Below are 24,860 nucleotides of genomic sequence, written 5' to 3' on the forward strand. Positions count from 1 at the left end.
AAAAAAAAGGGCAAAAACTACATCTCAGGAACAGGAAAAGGGTATACAAGCATAAACTATTTACACATTGCAACTTGGACTTAAATGATATATGTGGGATGATATTTTGATAGAAATTTTAGGTTCGAGTCTTAATGCTCTTGTTTGTACCCTAAAACAAAACTATTTAAACCTCATAAATTAAAAAGGCCACAAAAATAATAATGTAACACAAATCATTCTTGTAATTTAATTTAATGAAATATGAATAAGTTGGCAACAAATGTAAATGTTGAATCTATTCTATTTTTATTTTTTTTTAATTTTTTAGGATAATCATGATTTATAGTAATGAAAAATGTATATATTTTTTAAATATGTATGTGTGTTTAAATGCTATGTGGAAATTTGTTTGTACGTGTGCACGTTAAATATTATGTTGTTTTGTTTTTATGTATTACTTGTATTAAAATGTTTTCTCTTTGTAGATTACATATTTTGGCAATAAAGTTATTATTGAACAACCGAAAGAAGTGTACATTTTTTATTAATTAGTTCCAATATAGTTTTATAATTTATATTATGATGTTATTGATAATATTAGTTGTAATTAATAGTATTGTTGTTTTTTTTATTTTTCTTTTAAATTATGCGTGAATTACATTCGAACTATACTGAAATGTTATTAGAAGAAAACAAAAGTGTGGATGGGATCCGTAGATTTGAAAATTATATGTCCCGTTGAAATCAATAAATAGAATGGTTGCATTTATGCTTAAAAATTTTGATATCTTTTTTAAGCTTTACTCTCCCAATTTCTGTTTTATTCTTACTTTTTTTTTTTTTAAAGGTAGAGTTTAAATTGACCAACTATGTGATTAAAGATAAGTCCCTTAGTCTCTCTCTCTTTTTGTTAAAGGATTTTATGATTTGTGGGAGAGAATTAAGTTAGAAGATATGATAGAAAGATATCTTCGTATGCATTACTAGTAGATTTGCTTTTTGATATCAAACTCAAATATGATTCGTATTGTTTCTCTCTCCTAGTTGGTTTGAGAGTTTCTTTTCATTAAATTTTTTATTTTGTTATAATTTTACATATTACACTTGATCAATTATTTAATTGCATTCCATTCATTTAGATATTTTCTTGATAATTTATGAGATCATAACGAAGTGCAAGTGTCACGGACCTAAGGGGGAGTCCTGAATCCCACATCGAACATAATAGAAAGGTCCCTGGGGTATAAAAGGGTTCACACCATCTCCGCCTTGTGAGGCGCCTTTTGTAGGACAAAACCGTGAGGTCAGGGGGGCCAGAGCGGACAATACCTCACAAGAGTGTGAACCGTGGCAGAAGGCTGATCTGGGACGCCGGAAGGGTGAATGCCCGGGTCCCGGAGCCGCGCGGGTTCGGAGCTTAAGTCTCGACCCGTGACAAGTGGTATCAGAGCCAGCCCTAAACCGTTCGATCCACGCCGAGCGCCTCGAGGGAGGTAGGCAGGGTGGCCGGCCTCCGTGACGAGGGCGTTACGAGGTTGGGTGCGGGAGAATGTCACGAACCTAAGGGGGAGTCCTGAATCCCACATCGAACATAATAGGAAGGTCCCTGGGGTATAAAAGGGTTCACACCATCTCCACCTTGTGAGACGCCTTTTGTAGGACAAAACCGTGAGGCCATGGGGGCCAGAGCGGACAATACCTCACAAGGGTGTGAACCGTGACAGAAGGCTGATCTGGGACGCCGGAAGGGTGAATGCCCGAGTCCCGGAGCCGCACGGATTCGAAGCTTAAGTCTCGACCCGTGACACAAGTATCATGCTGCTATGTTTAAATTATACTAACTTTTTTGTAGAGAATATTTAGCAACATGAAAGGTGATCATATGAAAAAAATTAAATTAAAGTAATAAAATGATACATCAATATTATACTAAACATTTTCGCCATATCACTTATTTGTTTAACAAAAAAAAAATTCAACTATAATTATTTTTGTTTTATTTTATTTTCCTTTTTTATATTATTTGTTAGTACCAAAAATATTAATTTTATATTATTTGTATATGATTAATTGTTGAATTGCTTTATCCCTTATTTTTTCTATTTCTCTCATTAGTTTCTATTTGTTTTTCATCTTTATTTTTTCTTTAAATTTAAAAATGATGTTATATTGTTAATCTTTAATTAATTTTATCAACATAATTTTTTATATTTATTTTCTTTTTTCTATTGATATAATTACAATCATAATTATAACAACATTTACATTATTAATTTTAGTACTATTTTTTTAAGAAAATATTAATATTTTTAATTAGTTTTTATTCCTTTTCTTTTCTCTTTAGCTTTTCTTTTATTATTTTATTATTTTTGTTATTTTTCTTCTTCTTTTATTTTCTCTTTTTTTTTTTAAATTTTTCTTCTTCCTTCCATTTTCGTTCAACAAATGTTGTTTGACCGATGAAAGAAAAGATCAAACTCTTGCATTGATACAACGATGACTGGAGGCAGCCCGATGCAGCAGCCAAAATGGAGTAGCATTAGGAGATCAGGTCAGCGAACCTTTCTTTCTCCTTTTCTCGCTTTTTATTTCTTCCCATCCGTTCATCTTGTCCTTCTGCTTTTGCTTTCTCACCCGTGAGCCACCATCATCTTGCGCCCACCCTCCTCTCTTCATTGATAGCCTCCTTCACTTTCAGTCATATTCCCTCTCCTTTCTTTTCCCATTCCTTCTCTCCTATTCTTTATTATTTTTGTTTAGACAAAATAACCCTTGATAATCGATTAAAATCCCCTACTGTCCTCCTTGGAGACAACCGGTCAAATAATTACAAATGACACAATTGGAAGCCTTCGTGAATGGTGTGGATAGTGCTAACTTGGAAATCCCTTTTATATATAGTTATGATATGTCAAGAAGCTCAATAAAGGAATAACCCAACATAAAAGAAATGATAAAAGTTGGGCCGCAGGCATTGTTTAAAGGGTTTCTTCTACCATTAAATTCGACCATCAATTTCATTTTTTTTTACCCATTATATAGAAAAAGGATAGAAAAAATAACAAAACACAATCCATCCATGCAATACATTTTCAAAAATGGAGATTTCAACTCTTTTTTTTCCTTCTCCGTCCCAATAAAATTGTCACATCTTGACTTTTATTGGTCAAATTTTTAATTTTGACATTCTATTATTTAATATTTATTATTGATAAAATTATGACAAAAATATATTTTAAAACTTTGAATGAAGTGGGTTCTAAATATATGTTTTGTAAAATTTAATTAATTAAAAATATTTAAAATAATAGAGATCAAAGTTAGGAAATTTTGATAAAAAAATTCAACTTAACAATTTAATTAGGACATAGGGAACAACTTTTTTTAATTTATCTTTTATTTTTCTTCTCTTCATGTTTTCCTTCTTTTTTTTTCCTCCTTCCATAAATGCACTAATTAGATGCAACTACAAAATGTCAAAATTTAATAAATGTTATAGTTTCATTAAAAGTTATAACTCAACTTCTCCTTGTACATACAATTCCAAGTACTTTCTAACCTTGGATGTATATGAAATTTAAGTACTTGCAAGAAAATTCAAATGATGTGCATTAACTCATTAAAACTCAAAACTTAATGGTTAATCAAGCGTTAAATTAAAGTTTCATCATATGTGACTTATTTAGTGGACTTGAATCCCTTTAGAAGTTTTAGATATCATTTCTCTTGAAAGTCCTTTTGTCAATGGATCAACTAAGTTTTCACTTGACTTGACAAAGTCTATGGTGATCACCTCTTCTTTAAATATTTGTTAGATATAACTTTGTCTTGAACCAATATGTCTTGACTTTTCACTGTAAACTTGGCTACAAGTCTTTGATAGTGTAATTTCTCTATCACAATGTATTGATATTGGTGACATCAATTTTGGTCATAAAAAAATTTCATATAATAGATTTCTCAACCATTCTGCATCTTTACTAACTGATGCCAATGTTTCAAATTTCGAAATCATAGTAGAATTAGTTATACATGTTTGTTTCTTATATCCCCAAAATATAGCATCCCACCAATCATGAATATCCATCCATTTGTGAATAAATGATTCTCCATGTTGGTTATCCAACTTGCATTGGTGTATCATTATAAAACCAAAGGTTCACTATTAGAAACTATGCCTTAATATATTATTTTCTTTAAATACTTTAATATTCTAGAAATGTCATTCTAATGCAAGTTACTTAAGTTACTTGTATAACAACCAATTACTTTTGCATTTTTAATTGTGCAATTGGCATGCCCTTATTTGATATTAGCTTCAAATTGGGATCTTAAGGTGTTGCAGTCATTGCATTATCAAAATGGTTGAATTTTTTTAAGATATTTTTAATATAGTAAGATTGGGATAAGATTTTTTTTTTTTTTTTTCTCTTATTATCCTTATTCACAAAATTACATTTGCAACACCCTTGTCTTTCATAACAAAGTTGCTAGACAAAAAACTTTACCTTCAACTTGTTTTAAAACCATACCAAAGACTAACATATCATATACATATAAGCATATGATGACACTTTTACTATTTTCAAATTTACTATAGACATATTTATCAGATTCATTAATTATGTACTTATTTTCTAGAAAAATTTCATCAAATTTTGATGCCATTACTTAAGAGCTTGTTTAAGTTCATATAAAGACTTTTTTATTTACGCACTTTCTTTTCTTGCCCCTCAATCACAAATCCTTCAAGCTTTTTCATTTACACCTCCCTATCTCGTTCACCATTTAAGAATACTATTTTTACATCCATTTGGTGACTTTCTAATTTATATATTGAGAGTAATGCCATAAGCATTCTTCTTGTAGCAATTCTTGATTCAATGCTTTTGTGTAAATCCCTTAACAATTAGTCTAGCTTTGTACTTGTCTATAGTTTTTTCTACTTCTTCTTTTTTTTGAAAATTCACTTAACACAAAATTAGTTAGCAATCCAGAGGTAAATCCATTAAGATCCAAGAATTATTATCCATAATTGAATACATTTAATCATTTATAGATTATTTCCAAAAGGCTATGTCTTGATATTTCATTGCCTCATCAAATGCCCTAGAATTTGCTTCCACATTAAAACAATTATTGTTTCTCTTTTTCCTTCAACTAATATGAGCCAAAAGTTTTAACTTTTCTTGCTCCTTTACTTTCTTTAGGTATTAGTTTTTCATCTTCAATTAAGGAGGCATCTTTTACTAGTTGATTTGAACAATTTAGAGCATTATCCTTGGGATGAGCAATTGATTTGAATCTATATTCATCAAATAAGGCATCTCTTAAATCAATTACGTATTTATAGGTATTGAAGCATTTGATTCAATGATTATGACTTTATATTCAATGATTATGACTTTATATGCCTTACTATTTTGAGCATAACCAATGAATATACATTTTAGTCTCCTTTTTCCTACCATCTTTCATTTAGGTCCACAAATCCAAACAATTGTCCTACATCCCTACCTTAAGATAACTGAAGTTGGGTTTTCTTTTCTTCCATAGTTCATATGAGATTAGTTTGTTCCTTTTATTTGGAATTCTCTGTTGAATACGGCTTGTCATTAATACCTCACCACAAAAACCTTATCATAAACCGAAGTAGGATAACATTACATTAACCATTTTAGTTAGTACCTTATTTTTACATTTAGCCATACCATTTGGTTGAAGACTATATGGTTTTGTTACTTGGTGAACTATACCAATAGATTTAAAATAATTTGGATCATAGAATTCACCTTCTCTTTTGATTCTCTAGATTTAATTATATTATTATATTACAATTTTACTTCATTTTTATAAGTTTTAAACTTATCTAGAGCTTCATGAATGCATTAAAAATACATTGCAAAATTCTAAGTAATCATCAATGAAAGTGATGAAATATTTTTTTTCCTCCTATAGATGTTGTTCTATTCAAATCACATAAATCACTATGTTGTATTTCTAGTAATTTTGAACGTCTATAACCATCTTATTATTTATAATAATGGAAGATACATTGAGATTAAATTTGAAATCAATTTGTTAAGCATACTAGTGGACACTAAATTTTTCCTAACTTTTGGTACATACAATACATTTGTAAAAGTAATTTATGGCTCCAAAGTTAATCCCCCATGCTTCTTTATATTTAATGATATCAACTTCAGAATTATGACAACAAAGTTGTCATTTGTTTCCATGGATATATCTTTCTTCCTTTTGAAAATATGATAATTCTTCTTAAAGTGTCCAAGCTTTTCATAATGAAATCATGTTACCTTCTTTTTGAGTTCCTTAGCATCGACAGAATGTTCCTTCATTTCTATGAATTTTGAGAGTATATCCTTTTCCGCCACATGGACCTTAGAAACATGAGCCTCATTTTCTTTTCTGTTTTCCTTATGATATTGATCTTCTATTCGAAAATGACTTGCAAGCTTTTAAGAGAGATGTCATCCTTTTTGTGTTTTTAGGTTCTATTGAAGTCATTCCATGTTGACGGGATTTTATCAATGATTGATGATACAGTGAAAGATTCATCCATTTCAATCTTATGTTGCTTGAATTTGTTAAGGATAATTTCAATTTCTGCAAATTATTACTTGACAAGTTTTGTATCAACCCTTTTATGCATATTCCACCTTATGTCACTAGGAAATTTTTACTAGTTGTATCCTCGTAAATTGCATCCAATTTATCCCATAACTCTTTTGATGATGTACTAAAAATGTATGTATCAAAACGTGAATCAAACATACCATTTAAAATGCATCCCATTCATGTACAGTTATCGTTTTCCTATTTTTGCTTTTACAAATTTCAACACTCGATTCTTTTTCCTTCGCTTTTGGTTTTGGGAATTGTGAGGATATAAGCAATGTTTAATATGGTCAGAAGAATACGCATAGTTTTTTGCCACCTTTAAAGTTACCTCTATCAAACCTTTCCAACTTTTGGAAATTGGTTGGCATCTCTCTTAGAGAATTGAGTTTCTCCACTTTGTGCTTGATCAAAAGGAGAAAATAAACGCAAAGATTGTTGTACAATTTCTTCAAGTCTTGGTTGCTGATGAAAAACTCTTGCACCGATTGTAGTACTGTATTGGCACCAAAATGGAAAATCAAATGCTACAAAGGAAATGGCTTTAAGGCATGCAACAAATGCCGCTTTCCTTTAGGCCGATTTCATCAGTACCAGTAATGGTATGCAATAGGCGTTTAATCAAATAGCCTAAGTATAAAACAAAGCTTTATTTGAAATCATTTTACACTTGTGCTATCAAACTACTAAACAGTACTCTTGATAAAAAAAATATAAATATCTTGTCTTACGGATGTTCTGTAGCAAATAATGTCTAAGAAATTTGTTTCTATTTTGCAAGAGAAAGGGAGAAGATATCAGATTGTTTTCAATTGTTGGTATATACAAAAATGTGTTTTACCATATCTCTTTATAAAGTTTTTATCCAAAGGTTGCGCCCCTTTATGTGTTGATTCTATCAACAATCTTTTATATTAAGTAAGAACACATGTTGGAACTTAATAGTTGCACTTAGTGAACATTGAAAGATTTTCTTTTGAAAAGTTACAAGTCATCAGGAGAAAAACTTGTTGATTCAGCAAAGAATCAAGTTTTTCTATCTATTGCAATCGACTTCTCTACAAAGGCAATCGATTTTCCTTTTGTATTTTAGTTGCATAAGTCTTTTCAACATTAAGGTAGTCGAATGCCCGATAAAAGGCATTCAACTGCCTTACTGTAATTATGAAACATAAGACTTTCTTAAACAGAGTAGTCAACTATCTTTAGCTAGACATTTGATTACCTAGTGTAAATTCTTAATCAATTTTCCTTTCTATAAACTATGGGCAGTCGACTTTTCTTGTATGGGCAATTGACTAATCTACAGGTAGTCTTCACTTATTAATTCTTTCCACGTCTTGAATCGATTTTTTTGGTTCATGGAACCTTTCCAAAGCTATTTTATAGCTTATTATCCATTAGTTTCTCAATCTTTTGATTAAATTTAAAAATAATTTAAATATCTTTCACTATTTGACAATATTTTGAGCAAGCTGCCATATATAAATGTTATGAAGTATCTTTTTCTGCCTCTAGTTAACAACCCATTTAATTCAAAATTATCATAATGGACAATTTCTAATAATTTTGTATTTCTTTCTAAGTTAGGAAAATATTTCTTAGTCATTTTTACTCATGTACAGATTTCATATGTAATGTCATAATGTTTATAATATGTTATGTAATAATGCTTAAACTTATAATTCATATGTTGATAATTTAAATGTCTTAATTTAACATGATTCAAGTTATTGTTATGCATATGACCTATTTATCGTTGATGAATAGTTGCTTCATTTTGATGAATAGTTATAACTCTTTTGTTATATGGTTATTATAAATAATTGTTTCTATTCAAATATAATTATTGTTTAAAATAAATATTTTTTTTTAGGTTTAATGCTCAAATAAACCCTAAAACTTTGCTAAGAAATGCAAATAAGCCATCGGTATTTTATTATATGAAATTAAAGTTATTAAGTTTTATTTCTTTGTAATTATACCCATTAAATCTTAAAATGGATGAATGACATTCAATTAACAAAATTTTAAAGTAGCATCTTTTCAAATATTTGTTATTCAGTTCATTCAAATAAATCTAAATAAGTACTTTTTTATAAATTTAATCATCTAACTAAAGAAATTTTAACCAAAAATGAATATTTTATATTGTCAATGTTTTAATTATAATAAAATAAAGTTAAAAATCTTGATTTCATATAATAAAAAATCAAGGGCTAATTTCTATTATTGAGTTCGAGAGTTTATTGGATATTATCCCTTTTGTTTAAAATAATTATTCAGAACATGAATAAAATTAATAAAAAATAATTCTATCCACCAAAAAAATTTAAATCTTTTTTTTTTTTTTTTATAAAATCTTGCTATAATGGTTATGAAATCAAGATTTTAGAATAGATAAATCACTAGCTAAAAGCACGGTTTTGGAAAACCAATTCAACTTGTAAAACCTTTAAAATATTCCAACAAAAATTTTTCATAATTTTTAATAAAATATTTATTTAAATAAAGTATCAAAATTTATTCCTTGGCCCAAAAAAAATTATTCAAAATTTTTTTAAATTTATATATTTGAGTTATGTAATACAATTTTAAACTTTTAAATAAAATTCCTCCAGTTGATTTGATTTAAAAGAATTGTCTCTATCATGATCTACCTAAAACCCTCAGGGGCATACAAGTAACTCATGATGGAAAACAACTAAGCCTGATTTTAATTAAAATTAAATGTTATGATGCGTTACATTAATGCTTTAGAAATCATATGAAGATGTTTTAATGCATCTAAAAGATTTTGATAAATCCTCGATAGTATCGCTGTAGATACTTATAAATTAACCAAAGTTTGTTTGGTAATTTCATTTGACGATGGAAGAAAATTTAGAGTGGCATTTGAAGCCTAATTTTCTCAGCAAAGTTTGCAATTAGTACCATAAAAATGGGTGGTAAGGGAAGCAAGGGAGAGAAATGGATGGAACTCTGCAGGAGCTATTCTCTTTTCTTGGCATGTTAACTTTGTATTTTGTTTACTATTTTAATTTAACCCTTTGTTTACTATTTTAATTTTCTTTTTCAATTGAAAAAATATTTTTTAACAGATATATATATATTTAAAAAAAAACTGTCATATAATCTGTCGGTAAAATTTTAAATTTTTAAATTCAATGAGTAAGATTTAAATTGAACTCTTAATTTTAATGATTAAGATTCAAATATAAATAATTAATCCGTTAATAGAATTTCGAATTTTTAATTTCTTTAATAAAGGTTCAAATCCTAATAGTGACGTTCCAAAACATACGAAAAGAGAAAAAGTCGACAGTGCTATGGAAACAGTATAAGCTCAACAAACTAGGAACCAGATTGCAAGCAACGTCAATATGTTCAATATGTTCCTGAGGAGACAAAAGTTGAGAATACATCATTCTTTGACTCATTAAAAGGAGCTTTGTATGTGAACAAAAGTAGAACATATCGATCCTTATTTCTTTGTATTCTTTTTACAGTTTTAATAGATTTTAATGTAATTTGATTATTAAGTTTACGTTACTTGTCAGCAACTTAAAGAGATAATTAGCAAGTTGGAGACATCAGAAACTGATGATACCAGACTTGGCAAGACAATTCCATTGGTGATACTTCTTGCAGAGAAGGAACTAACAAGAGATTCTCTCTAAAAATGAAATTCACAACCAATTTCATTGTTTTTTTATGTTACATATAATACGGGTACACAGAACAAGGTCAGAAGCACATTTGCTCAAACCTGAAAATCGATCAGCTAATTATACAATAGTACAGTACAAATGTTTTCTCAAATTTTACCAGGAAGAACATACAAAATTGTTACAACCTTGCCACCAGCCCCTTAAAAAACGAGGAAAACTGTAAATGAACAACCAGAATCGGCACCAATTCCCAAAGTTCCAAGTGACCAGTCAACCCTTCTGCTGGCACTAAATAATTTCAGATGACTACCACATACAGCAACAATCAGCTGGTGTTTTTCTCCTCTGCCTTGATAATTATTCAATCAATCATAAGATCTCTCACATGAAACAGTTCTGTACCATAATTAGACCTTTTTACTTCTTCCGCTGCCTGCGGACCTTCACATATTTTCTGGCAGACTTGTCACCGCCACCAGAGCCCAAAGAGAAGCTCCCTCCAGCACCAAATTCCAGACTACCAGAAGCCTGAAATGGAGATGGATTCTGTTGTGTTGCTATGCTTGGTTGGCCTCCAAATTGGAGAGAACTTGTTCCTGATGGATTTGATGCACCAAAAATGAACCCAGATGCAGGTGGTGAGATTGGCTGTTGGCCGAACGTTGGAACAGTTGGTGGAGAAGCCTGAACTGTGTCCTCTGCCATACTGTCCTCCATTTGATCATTATTGCTAGAGGGGGTTGACCCAAACACCAATCCAGGACTAGTGTTACCAAACACAGGCTGTGATTGAGTAGCAGCTGCAGCTGAAGTGAATGAGAATAAGGAACTTGAAGAGGCACCAGTGGATGACCCAAACATGGTAGGTGCACTGCTAGGAGAAGTAATAGAAGCTGATGATCCAAAGGAAAACCCTGACAATGAAGAACCAAATATGGGCGTCTTAGGGGCTTGCCAGTTGGAACCAAATATGCCAGAAGCAATGCCACTGCTAGAACTCAGAGTGTTGGTTTCTGAAGAGGAAGAACTCATTCCAAATGTAGCCCCTGAACCAAAAGGTTTAGCTACAGATGCTGATGACGCAAACACTGAACCGCCAGAGGAAAAAGTTGTATTCCCAGCCAGTCCAAATGATGGAGATGATGCAGATGAAGAGAACTGAATGGGCATGCTTTGAGTTGAGGTACCAATGCCAGTTCCAGCTGCAGATAATTGGGTATTAACAGCATTAAAAAGATTTAAACCCTGAGTCAGTGCAGTTGATGTTGATGCAGCTGGAGCACTGAATCCAAAGATGTTACTTCCTGCGCTTGTGACTGAAGAAGTAGTGGAAAAAATACTACTTCCAGTACTAGGTATTGACAAAGATGCACCACCAAAAACACTACTGCTTCCGCCTGCAGTTGGAGATGTACCAACAAAGATACCATTGCCTGTACTTGTCACTGTGGAAAATGTGCTGCTGAAAAAGCCACTTTCAGAGTTTGTGACAGTGGAAGACGTACCAATGAAACTGCTATTTCCAGAGCTTGTGACTACAGCTGTACTACAACCAGAAGTGCTGCTCACAATGTCCGTAACTGCAGATGTAGCACCAAAAATATTACTTCCAGCGCTAGTAAAAGCAGATGTACTACCAAAAGGAACAATGGCCACATTGCTGAAGCTTGTATCCTGGGTCTTAGATTCAGTTGCTTCTCCTGAAGTTGCTGATAATGTTGAAACTGAAGTTGATGGATCCACAGAGGATGCAAATTTGAAAACAGGTTCTGCTGCAAAGGAAGGGCCAGCCTGCATAGAGGGGCTGCTCGTACTGCTGACAGTGACATTGGTAGTAGTGGAAGTCGTGGCAGCTGCAGAAGTGTCACTATTGGTGGTGACGGACATATAGTTGGTAGAGCTACTGAATGAACTTTGACCATTTTTGGGGACTAGAGATGGCATCGGTGAAGAGAATGAAAAGGGACTTGAAGCAAGAGACCCATTATTCAAAGTAGAACTATTTTTTGAGGCACCAAACTTGAAGTTGCTTCCAGCTGATGTCGAAGTTGATACAGCAGAGGATATTGCAGTTTCGGGTGTCCTGACAAAGATCCCATTCAGAGTGTTCTCCTGATCAGTTTTATCTGACAAATAATTGGTTGTTCCAGGAGCAATAGTAGCAAAGCTGCAGATAAAACAGCAAACTTTTAATGAATAAAACTCCAGAAGTAAACCTTATATACTGATCAATCATTGCGTAAACAATATATACTAGTCATTCATTGTGTTTAGAAGAAACAATTTTTTTTTTTTTTTAATGTTAGCAAAGTGAAGAGGGGAGGTGACCGGAGATACCAAACAGAAACTAAATCTTATAAAAACCTTTGTCAACTATACTGATTAAGTATACAGACCTTTTCATTTCTTACTAGAAATTCATCTATTATTACTACTATTTGAAAAGTCATAGCTTACTAATTTAACCATAAAAAATTTTAAAATGGGCTAATCACACATTTGATGAGAATTATAGCCAAATCTTTTATTACGTACCTATAGTTTAAAAACTAGCAATTAAGTATTTGACATTTGCTTCCATCCATCAGTTTGCACATGAGACAAACTGTTAGTCAAACACGGAAATATCCAAACATCCAATAAAATTGTGACACATGGCATTTTGAGAAATGTAGCATGTTCTTATTTATTTGGGACACATCATTTTACTAGTGGTGTTAGTTTTGTGTGCAAATAGATGGACAGAAGCAAATTTCCAAGTACCAAATTTTGAATTTTCAAACTTTAGGTATTAAATAGAGAATTTGATTACATTTCGAGCACCAAATATGTAATTAACCCTTTCAAAATTGTACACTTAATGACTTTACAAAAGATATCGTTGTCTTTACAAAAGATATCACTGTAATTTAAAGTAAGCCAATACAAAATCATTTATACTGTTTACACTATACCCCAACCCTCCCATGTCCCATCCTCATCTTGGAATATTACATTTCCACCAACAAAAGAAAGATTAGGCTTTAATACTTATAACTGCAAATAACATATATGCAACAGTCAAAATGATAAAGCTGATTAACCAGATGATACAATGAGTGTTCAAGATAATCTGCCACCTGACATGCTTATATACAGTGAAAGCTTACCTTTTGTCAAATTATCTCAACCTTATCATGCATAGCTAAATATCAAATCAACAAAAAATTAAATCTAAAGTTGAAAACTACTATGTTGAAAGTCAACTACATAAATTAACGATTCTAACAATTGAAGGTCATTATCATAAGTTATGCAAGAATTATAACAATCAAATGTCAATTATTATAATCTTGATTGTTGTATTTCCTAAAAGTCACAGTAGCAGCTTTAATCGATCTAATGACAAAAATTTTCTCAATTCTTTTTCTTCTTACCCCCAAGATGGTGTAAGGTAATGGGTGGGAACTTAAGAAAAATAAGTAGAGAAACAACTTTCCATTACCTTGTTTGAGAGTAAAGAGAACTGTATGATAGAGTTTTATGCATTATTAACAGCATGCGTTGACATGAAATCATTATTAAAATAAATTTTGAAGGGTAAAAAACAGGATTCCAATCAGAAATCATTAATGTTATACTCTAGTTTTAGATCAGGTGGATTTCACAGAATTTAAAGGCGAAGTTAGAAGGAAGAACTCTCAAACATAGTAGGTTACAGGGTAACCTTTTATTCCCTTTCAATCAATTAACCCCTAGTCTATTCCATTCAACCCACTATTAGTGATTCCATTCAGACCAATATTGAGAAGACAAGCCAGAAGTAAATGACCTTCCAAGCAAGAAATATTTAGTAATGCATGTTTACCAACCTGCTTGAGTTCTCTAGTTTTTGGTCTGAACTTGTGGCAAGCTCAACAGCTACAGATCCACTAGCTGAAGAAACATCACCAACATTTGTAGAGGCAAAGCCAAATGTGGAAGCAGCAGCATCTGACCACTTTGCTGAAGCAACTTTCTCCCCAAAGCTAAACATAGGAGAAGTGGCCTTTGGTACGTTTGAGACAGCATCTTTATTGGCTGTTGAGGTTGACTGAGATACCAACAACGCTGCTGGCACAGATGAAGTGGCCACCTGTGCAACTGAAAAAGTAATACTGGCATTGTTCTCAACAACTGCTGATCCAGCAGAAATTCTCAAATCAGGTTTTTTGTTAAATGCAGAACTTGAAATAGGCTTAACTTCAGAAGGACTAGAAGGCTTCTCTAATAATATAGCTTCAGCAGCAGCACTCTTACTCAGCATGACACAATTATCCAACCTCTCTCTCCCTTCACCAAATGTAGCAGATGCAGCTCCATCAGGATAGTCATCATCATCCAGGTCCAGATCCTGTGACACAGAGCATAAACTTTTAAGGTGATAAAAATGGAAACAGAACAAAAAATGTCAAGCTTATAAATTTCCATTCTCAATCCAAAAGTAAGCATTTGACAAAGACTTTTCTTCTGGCATCTTTGAATCAAAACAATAGCACTTGATAGGCAAAAGTAAAGGAGGAATTTTGATCATTAATACTTTGCTCTATTTGATCAACAAAAAAAATCATAACCGAAAATGATATAAGACATCAATTATATCTGTTTACCCATTAATGCATACCTCATGTGCACTCATCTGAAAAGCCCATCTCTTTTGTTGAGATAGCTGTACAACAGACTTGACTACAGTGGAATCAGCGGCTTTAACACTAGGCTCATTGACATCCTTCATTAAACTATCAGTATCTACACCGTTTACAGCAGGATCTGACTTGTCAGGCAGCGCAACCAATGTTGTTGACCCATTTTCTTTAACCTTGTCATGCTTGTGAGACATACAGTCTCGAATATCAGGCAGTGCAGTGTGAGAAGCACTCAACTTGTCATTCTCATTCATGTCCTCCAGAAATTTTGAAGAATCTACATTCTCAAGGCTTTTAAGAGCCTGCCCACGTAGCATAGATGGTGACAACTTAGTTGGTGATTTTTCCTCCGGGGAGATCAACTTGTCAAGTTGCTGTAATATTTTTGAAGCCATCTCACTGGACTTAGAAGGAACAGGGGTAAAACTTGTGCCAGGAGTGCTGTTATCCCCATTCTCACCTATAGCATCTAAACCAGCTGAACTAGTGCTAGCTACATGGGTATATAGAGGACCAGCAGAAGAAGGTAAACTTAAGGTTTTTGAATAAAGAAGATTAGACTTTTGACGAATCCGGCGAATAGGGCCAATTGATCCTATATCATTATCTAATACTGAACTCCTGTGCTTTAAAACCTGCAAAGGAAATAAATATATCCTGTGACATTCTCTAGTTAAGTAAATCCTGAATGAGTGAAATAGAGTGATCCTCAATTACTACCCCTTGTCTAGAGCCAGAAATTCTGTTTAGCTCCCACGCACTCTGAGATGATGATGATGGTCCACCAAAAGCATCACTTGCCGTGCCAGAACCCTAGGGAAGGCGCAGACAACTAGAATAAGAAATATGGTAAAAAGCAATTATATAACAGAGTGATTGTCGAGCATATGAACCTTGAGGACAGCTGCTGAATTAACCCTGGAATAAGGTGTCCGCGCCATACTATATATGGCAGATCTGCCCCGCAATCTTGGGGTCACAAAACCATTTCCAAGACTCCCAACATGGACAGAAGATCTTGGCACATGTGACATTGTGGGTGATTTAGGAGGGAAAATTTTATTGCTCAGCAAAGCTGAATCTCCCCTAGGCATTTGATTGTGTAATCCAAGCATTGATACAGACACTTTTGAAGGCCTATTGCCCATGTAAGCTTTTGCGAGCTCAGCAGGTGAAGCAACATCTTCATCAAGGACCTGCAACACCATGGAAAGTTTTTTCTTATTTCATATATGAAATTAAAACAGACCTAGCAAAAAGCACTTGACGGAATGTTACCCAAAAAGCAAAATGAAGGAAAGCAAACTTTTCCTTACAGTTGATCTGACAACAGGTGTTGAAATAAGATGGTTCTCAGTCCCATTCTCTCTAACTGGGGTCTTTGGAAATTCTTCTTTCTTGTCATGTAATGTTCTCAGTCCCACTCTCTCAATCCCATTCACTTCAGACCTCTTCTCTTCATTTCCACCAGGAATATCAACAGTTCTTGAACGTAGTAAACTTGTCAAACGATCAATTTCAGACCTGCAAAAGAATAATAATATTCATTATCTATAGCATCAAGAAAATTTGTGTCGGAAGAATCACTAGTCAAACATAAAGAAACATGATAAGCCAACCCAACTAAGGTCAGTGAAGTTTATTCCCACCGAAGCTGATGCAATAAATGAAAATCACAAAGCATGACAACAGCATGTAATTGGAAATTAGATTGCAAAGTAACCAACTAGGAAGGTTGCAAGAATAACTAGAATTAGCAAATGCATGGAGCAATTCAATCCAATGCATATCCTTGCCCCCCTTTCTTCCAGTTAAAGGAAACTGAGAGAAATAGAAACTTCAGAATCCTAAAGCATGCGTGCATAAAGTCACAAATGCAAATTATCACAGTAAATGACACCAATTTAATTTGGCAAAGTTCCCTTCAAACAAAGTAGCACAATTAACCCCCAAATTTCAATAAGATCATCTTGCCTGGTAAATGTCTTCTGCTTCAAAATTTCCTCAAGTTCAGCAACTCCACCTTCATCAGTAAGATTACCGGGATTCTCACATCCCATGACAGCTCCTTCCACAACAGGAGGATCCTGTGTGGACAAATTTACATAAAACAACAAAGCATATAAGTTGGGTTATCATAGAGAAAATCACAGAGGAAATTAAGAACAATACCATAAAAAAAAGGACAGACAGATAACCTGAAAGTAACTTCCACAATTCACAATGAATAAAGGACAGAAATAAGAATTTTGGACAAAGTCTATCCCTAACATTCAGGGCATGTGACCCACTACTTAAGTTCTATTGCTCCAAATAAAAAGTAGCATACCAAGAAAAGAATGCATCTAGTTTTAAAAAGAAAAATGAGTGCTCTCTGTTTCACTTACAGTACATTAAATCTAGTGAAGAAATGTTTGGTGAGTATAAAAGAAAATGTTATCTGAAAAATGAGAATGAAAAAAGTTCAATTGTTTAAAACAAAAAAAATAGAATAAACTTTTTACAAACAAAATGAGAAGGAATCGCTGAAAATGGTGAATGGTTAAACAGTGCTCTTACAAGCCATATAAATTACTCAAGTTCAAATCTCCAATAAAGCAAAGTATAGCAGTATGCAGCATAATGGGTTAAAAAATGGATCCCAACATGATTCACTTTGTAAATTGCAATTAACCTTGACACATAAAAATTTGCCTTAGAGACAAAGTTTGATGACTGTTATTGAACATAAAACAGATACACATGCATCAAGCTACGTTTACACAAATATATAAACATAAACATACACTATGACAGACAATTTTTTTTTTCTTATTCATCCAGCCAAACAAGTGAAAACATATGATCATATGCAAGTTTAATCAAATTTTATTTACTAATCATCTTCACTCCAAGTTTTACTTCATATTTTTATGCACCTTTCTCATATTTATTATTTGTTTGTCAGTATCGTCCAATCTTAAATTTAGAGGGTGTTAGGCCCAACTTATAGAAGAGCTTTTCTATTGTAAAAGAAGAAGCAAAGCATTTGGCTCTCAAAATTTTAAAATTTATAGCTTATGTCAGAAGCCCAATTGGTATTCAGACAAAACTATAAATCAAAGCTTCTACAACAACTGCTAATCAGATTTTTTTATATTCTTACTTTACCCTTCATCAACAATTCATTATTGTAGGGAGAATTATATCTTTTGACATTCACCTTTTTCTTTGCTTCAATTTTTCTCTTGATTTAATTTATTTTTTATTTTTAAATAATTACAATTATTTTACTTATTTACTTCTTTCATTTTAAAACTTATTATTTGGTTTAATAAAGTTTGTCTTTTATTGTTAATTATTAAAAATAAATTAAAACATTATAAAATAGTTTTCAACATACTACAAAACTTCTGTATAAAATTTGCCAAACGCTATTTTAACTTCTCTTTACAGCAATTTTGAAAAGTTCACTCGAACAATACTTCTACTAGAAGTGCCAAACAAACCAAACAGGATCTTAATTTAAGGATATTAAAATTACTCATGTTCATCAAACATTCTTAAGTGTGTATTACAAAGAAAATTTCAATACTAAAATTGCTCACCATTTTCATTCTTTGAAAACAGTTATTTAATATACTGAAAGGATTTTCAAGAAATTGAAAATTTGACAATTAAAAATGTTTTCAGAAAACCAACAGGAACACCGCAAATAGAAAATGTTTAAAAATCCAAAAAACCCTCACATTGCCACAGTATAATTGCCTTAAAAATTGATTCACAAGTGCAACTGCACTTAAACCCAATTTAAAAGTTTAATGCTGCGTTTGGGAACATAATTTAAGAACATGGATTTGGATTTGGTTGGTTATAATAAACTCTTAGGATAAAGTGCACACAATATGTAAAAATTATTTAAAGATTCAACACATCTATGTATTTGAGCGAGGATAAAAAGATGAATTCCCTATTTGACATATGTACTTCAAGTTTATCACTAAGTAGAGAACTAACAAATCCACGCATTTGAAGATAATCATGAAAGTCGTGTTTTTATGTAATCCATCAAACAATTTATACTAAATTTGAAATCCAAATCCCTTCTCTCAAATTCAACTTTCCAAATGCAATCTACAAGTCTACAAATCCAATCTTCCACCAATGAAAATGATCGAACTTGGATGTGTTGCACTAAATGGAATTTTAAACCCAACGCAAAGATAATACTACCACATAGCATGTCCTACATATAACTATATTGAAGAAAGAAAAACATTTAGTTCCGTATCTTCAAAATTTGCAAAAAATAAAAAATAAAAAATGGCACTATATGTTTGCAATCAATAGTTTTTCATTTTTCAGCTCTAAAAATGTTAAAACGAAAAATATACAATAATTGGGCAGAGATCCTTAATCAAGCTAACAGGAACATAAACAGAACTAGGTTTACAATGTAACTTGAATACTTACAGTTGATGTTGCTGCTGATGGATTCCCCCTTGCTTCCTGATTAGTCTCTAATGACATTATTACATGCAACATTTAATCAACATCACAAAAAAGAAAAACCTAATTAATGGTATCGTAAACTTTCAACATGCCTTACATAAAGAAATCAAAAGAATAACAAACTGTAACCACCAATCTATAATTTACTCATGGTTAACATATCCCAAGCATTAATTTGCAAGAAGAAATTGAAGTAAAACACTGTACATGCTTAAGCATATTTGACATCTTACATTAATATAATTTTTAAGAACACATTAATCTCCAATTAAAGGCAACATTGACTAATTAGGTACTAGTTCTCATCTATATTTGTGTTATTGGGGAGTTATTATTCATTTTAAATGAAGAGAACATCAATTAATAAGAAATACTACAAACCAAGGAGAATAAAAAAACAAACAAGAAACTGCTCTCATTTCAATAAGAACAGCACAATTATAAAGAATATTGTTATTCATAAGAAGATATTTATTATACTCAAATTTTCAAAATGGAATAAGCAAAAGTAAAACCCTAGGTCCCTAATGTCCTCCTCAATCAGAAACCGCAAATTCCTGAACAAAATATTAACAAACTATCACAGCGAAAACCCCAAAAATGAAAGCAACTTAAACGAACACATTTCCACAAAAAAAGCAAAAAAAAATTTCTCTATTCTAATTTCAGAAACAATAAAAGACAGCCGGAAAAATCCTCACCTGACTCCGGCGCTTGCGGCGGGTGAGGTAGCGGAGGAGGAAGACGCTTCCTAAAGACGGAGGCGAAAAGCCTGTGAGCACTGGAGGTAATAAGCCTCTGCGCTGGATCCACCAATTTCGAAAACCAACCAATTCTATCGCCAGTGCCGCTAGGATTCCTTATTGCGGTCGGTGGTCGATCATACGGCGTCGTTTGTGTTGTCCTCCTAAACGGCCGTTTCCTGAACTTTCCTCCGGCTCCTAAGCCGCCGTCGTACGGGGTAATCACCTCACGCGCCGTCGCCATCGGAGAGAAATAGAAAGGGGAAATGAAAGTTAGGGTTTGGGAAATTTGAGGAAAAAATCTAAAAAGAAAAAAAAAGGTAAAGTTAATTAGGGTTTTATTGTACACCGTGGAAGGGCAAATAAAGGTAAAACAAAAAATGGGGCTAAGGTACTTCTAAGCAAAGCATACGTGTTTTTGGTATCCCATAGTCAGAGAGCAGTGATAAAATACTTGTCGGTGCTCTTAAAGAAAACAACAGGCAAGAAAGGACCAATTATTAAGTATAACTAAGGGAAAAAAGTAGGTTGGTTTTATTCAACGATGATCTAACTTTTTGATTGAAACTCAACGGTGCTGATTCGAAAGTGCTGTTTTACCTTTTTTTCTATTTTACTTTAATAAAATCCTCTTTACATAGCTTTAAAAAAATTATAAATACATTTTACAATATTCAAAGCATTATTATCGCTGTTAGTTAAAAAAAAAGTTAGCCCTTTCTTCTTTTAAATTTAGAAGAATATTAGAATCCAATATTTTTAACATTTCATATATTTCTATATTATATTAGTATTGGACTCGATTTTGTACAATGTATTAAATTAATTTTTAGCACTTTATTTAATTAATATTTGATTAAATTAAAATTTAAAATAATTTACTATAAAGTTAATATTGTTAAGTGCATAAAAGTTTGTTAAAATAATTGACAAAAAAAAGTTATTATAAAACTAAATAGAAAATATTAGATGTGCATTTTAAAATTACAAAATTTTTAAAAAGAGTAGTTGTTAAACAAAAACTGTAATCAAACACTTAATTTGTAGCTACAATTGATTATTGAGAAGTTTATTCATAGTCAGATAGATAATTACTTTTAAAATGTTGTATGCTATCATAGTAAATAAACAGTAATCGCTAATTTTGAAATGATTATCGATGACAAACTTTTTCCATCCTCCTTAGAAGGATTTGTTTCTGGCATTGTATTGAAGAGTTTAAGATTTATTTTCTTTAGGTTTTAATAGAGTGATAGAAGAATAATTATTTTACAGATACTTATAGAAATAGTTTGGAATATGTTGTAGAAACAATGTGATAAGAAATTGTTAATAGAAATTTTGAATGTATGTTTTGATATATTATATGGTAATAGTATATGCATAATTGTTTACCAAAATAGGATGACTATTGACATTTGCACTGAACATTAAGCAATGAAAAGTAGAACTATCACAATAGTCATCATTTTGATCTTCTACACTGTCAAATTGAGTGTTGTAACTTTAAATACAAAATATAATAAGCATAATTTAAGCGAATTGAAATGAAATATAATGTAAATGAAATGAAAATTTTATCCTGTTCTTATTGCAGGACATTTACTGTTATAGTACTTGATGATTTAGGATGCAGGAATGCTTCAAAAGTATTTTGATTGTTGTATGTAAAAGTTAAAATTTGTCTAAGAGGATGTGCATTAACAAATTCGTGCCATCCATTTTGAAAGTGTAATTGATCGTTGATTTTTGTCAATTCCATCTTAAATGTATTAGGCAAAAAACCTTTTATATGCAGAGTTGTTAGAGTTTGAACTGTTGACATGTATTGTTGAGTAAAGTTCTTTGGAAGTTCCTAAAATTATATATGATTTTGACACAGTAATGAAAAACTAAAACAAACATGAAAAATTTATTCAATTATAGGTAAAATAGACAAAACAATGTAAAAGTAGCTAAGAAACAAAAGTATGAACCAAACAAAGAGTTCATGCATGTGATGTTTATAGTGCAATGAAACATTTAGAGTCTTTCCATTTATTATGAAACATTTGACTATAATAAAAGCCAAGGGCCTTCCGTTTATTCTCTTCAATTACATGATGTGTACTCAATAACTAAATGAATATCCTTGAAATCCTTCACAACTTGAATCTCATATAAAAGTAGACGATATCAATAGCTAATATTTGAGTTAAAGTAACCGTTTTAAGTTTATTATTGACAATAATATTAACCTAAATACCACATAAACCCCACTAAATACCTAAAAGGCTTAACAGTGTATTTAAAAGCAACATACCTACATCATTTCTATGATATCTTTATTATGTAGTATAAAAATAGTTAATATAATAATATAATAATAAAATCAAAGTTAATGTACTATGATACATTGCCTGTGTAACTATTATAATCACAAAATAACATCTTTGTCTCTCTTTGAGTAATAAGGCTGAGAATATAAGGTTGATTTCGTTTATTTATTATTTTTTTATTTTTAATTAAAATAAAAAGAAAAGAAGTTAGAAAAAAAATTTTATCTTTCATTTTTTGTATACTATCTATTTCTAATATTTATTTTGACTTTACCTATAGTCTAGCCTATGTTTTAATGGTAACATCCTTTCTATTTCTCTTTGATCTCAATAGATTTCAAGATATAGTTATGAGTGAAGATAAATGACAGTCATAGATATGGATTAACATAATATGAAACCCTAAATGAAATATAAAAGGAATATAAAAGAATTAATTGTTTATGATTTAAAGAAATAAGGTTGTATTAGAAAATTTTTACCATAAAGTCTTGAATGCTATCTTCATGAGTCAAACACTTGAGGAATTGTGATGGTTACTAGAGATTTTTGTTGTTTTGATTGTGAACAGAAGTCTAAGCCACAATTTTTTTTATTTTTATGGAGGATTGATTCTGATAGAGGAATTTGATAAGGTTTGTAGGGTGTGGAGTGGTTTTATGGGTTAGTATAAATTTTGTATTTGAGTTTTGTTTTAATATAAAATTGCCCATGGTTTGAGATTATTGAGGTTTTAATTAAATAAAAAGAAAATAAGTCAAATTTTTTTTATTTTCCATTTTTTATATATTATCTATTTCTAATATTTACTTTGACTCTATCTGTAGTCTAGCATATGTTCTAATGGTAACATTCTTTCTATTTCTCTTTTATCTTCATAGATTTCAAGATATGGTTGTGAGTGTAGATAAATGACAGAACTAGATATGGGTTAATATAATTTGCAACCTTAAATGAAATATAAAAAAAGAATACAAAAGAATTAATTGGTTATGATTTAAAGAAATAATGTTGTATTGGAAATATTTTTACCATGAAGTCTTGAATGGTATCTTCATGAGCCAAACATTTGAAGGATTGCAGTGGTTGCTGGAGATTTATGTTATTTTGACTGTGATAAGAAATCTAAGTTGCCATTTTTTTTTATAAAGGATTGATTCTGATAAGGGAATTTGGTAGGGTATGTGGTATGTGGAGTGGTTTAATGGTTAATATAAATTTTGTATTTGGATTTTGTTTTAATACAAGATGGCCTATGGTTTGAGATTATTTAGGGGGGTTGGGTATATGGGCTGTATTTTTGAAATAATTAGTTTTATAGTTTTTGTATCAAAATTATAATATTTTTGTATTTTTTTTTTACAAAAAAAGCTACTATAATAATTTATAATGTGTTGTTTTTCATTAATGTGTATATTGTTAAAGAAAAATGTGTTAATCATTTTTTTTTACAATCATTTATATTGGATATTTTATATAATTTTATATTTTTTTGAAAAAAAAATTTTTTTTATAGAAAGAATTGTTATAATAATTTGGAGATTATTTTTAAATTTTTATGTTATTTTGTGTTGAATAATAAAAATATTTTATTTTGTAAATTATTAAAACTTAATTTGAAAAAAAAGTAAAATTTTATTAATTCATTGTAGAGTGAATATATTTTTGGTCAAAAAAGTTACAATCATATTATTAGTAGTTGCTAATAAAACAAATAATAGAAAATAATTTTATAACCAAACCTCAGCTCGAACAAAGAATAGAGGAAGAAAAAGAGGAAGAGGTGGTAAAAAATTTGATGAAGGTGATAATTATATGAGATCAAGTTCAAGGCCTTGCATTGTAGTATATAAGCTAGTGAATCTAGCTTTCGGTGATATTATAGTTGTAATTTCAAATTGGTCTGCAATGATGTTTGTATAGATGTAAATGTTTTAACTGATAAATATAGGAAACCAAATGTTTCATTCTTACTAATAGATTTCAAACTCCTCTTCACTATTTGTAAATGATGTTCTTTACAATTGTTTCATATTTACAAGAAAAAAAATGTTTTGTGTAGAGAACTAAGAGTTAGAGTTTTTGTTAACAAAAATAGAACATTAATAGTTGTTTAACAAAATAAGAACATTAACAGTTGTTCAACAAAATGATAACATTATCAATTGTTCAACAAAATGATAACATCAGAGAAGTAAGTTTGCTATTTAACAAAATGATAACACTAAAACCAACATGGTTTCCTGATCAACTAGTGTGGTAGATCAAAATATAAAACTTATTTGCTTTAGTCTTCTAAAATATGCATTAATCTTCAAGATTGAGATCATTGTTAATTATAAAAAGGCACTA

At 31.1% G+C, this 24,860-nt stretch overlaps 1 protein-coding gene across 2 annotated transcripts; it reads right to left on the reverse strand.

Moving 5' to 3' along the window:
* Nucleotides 1-10,291: 10,291 nt before the first annotated feature.
* Nucleotides 10,292-20,667, reverse strand: LOC111297373 (nuclear pore complex protein NUP1-like). 2 transcript variants are annotated; one of them, XM_022892122.2, is made up of 9 exons: nt 20,149-20,667; nt 19,409-19,455; nt 16,931-17,043; nt 16,273-16,480; nt 15,850-16,152; nt 15,677-15,769; nt 14,935-15,591; nt 14,144-14,664; nt 10,292-12,459 (listed from the first exon to the last, which is right to left on the reverse strand). In XM_022892122.2, exons 1-9 carry the CDS (start codon nt 20,432-20,434, stop codon nt 10,710-10,712), a joined length of 3,978 nt encoding a protein of 1,325 aa, XP_022747857.2. In that variant the 5' UTR covers nt 20,435-20,667; the 3' UTR covers nt 10,292-10,709. The 2 variants fall into 2 exon arrangements, with proteins under 2 accessions (XP_022747857.2, XP_089597332.1); XM_089741206.1 differs by lacking the exon at nt 19,409-19,455 and having other exon boundaries at nt 20,149-20,522.
* Between the last annotated feature and the right edge of the window lie 4,193 nt (nt 20,668-24,860).

This window comes from Durio zibethinus, chromosome 12 (assembly GCF_047325235.1).
Source record: "Durio zibethinus cultivar Kanyao isolate XHJ-2024 chromosome 12, ASM4732523v1, whole genome shotgun sequence".
Lineage (NCBI taxonomy): Eukaryota > Viridiplantae > Streptophyta > Magnoliopsida > Malvales > Malvaceae > Durio > Durio zibethinus.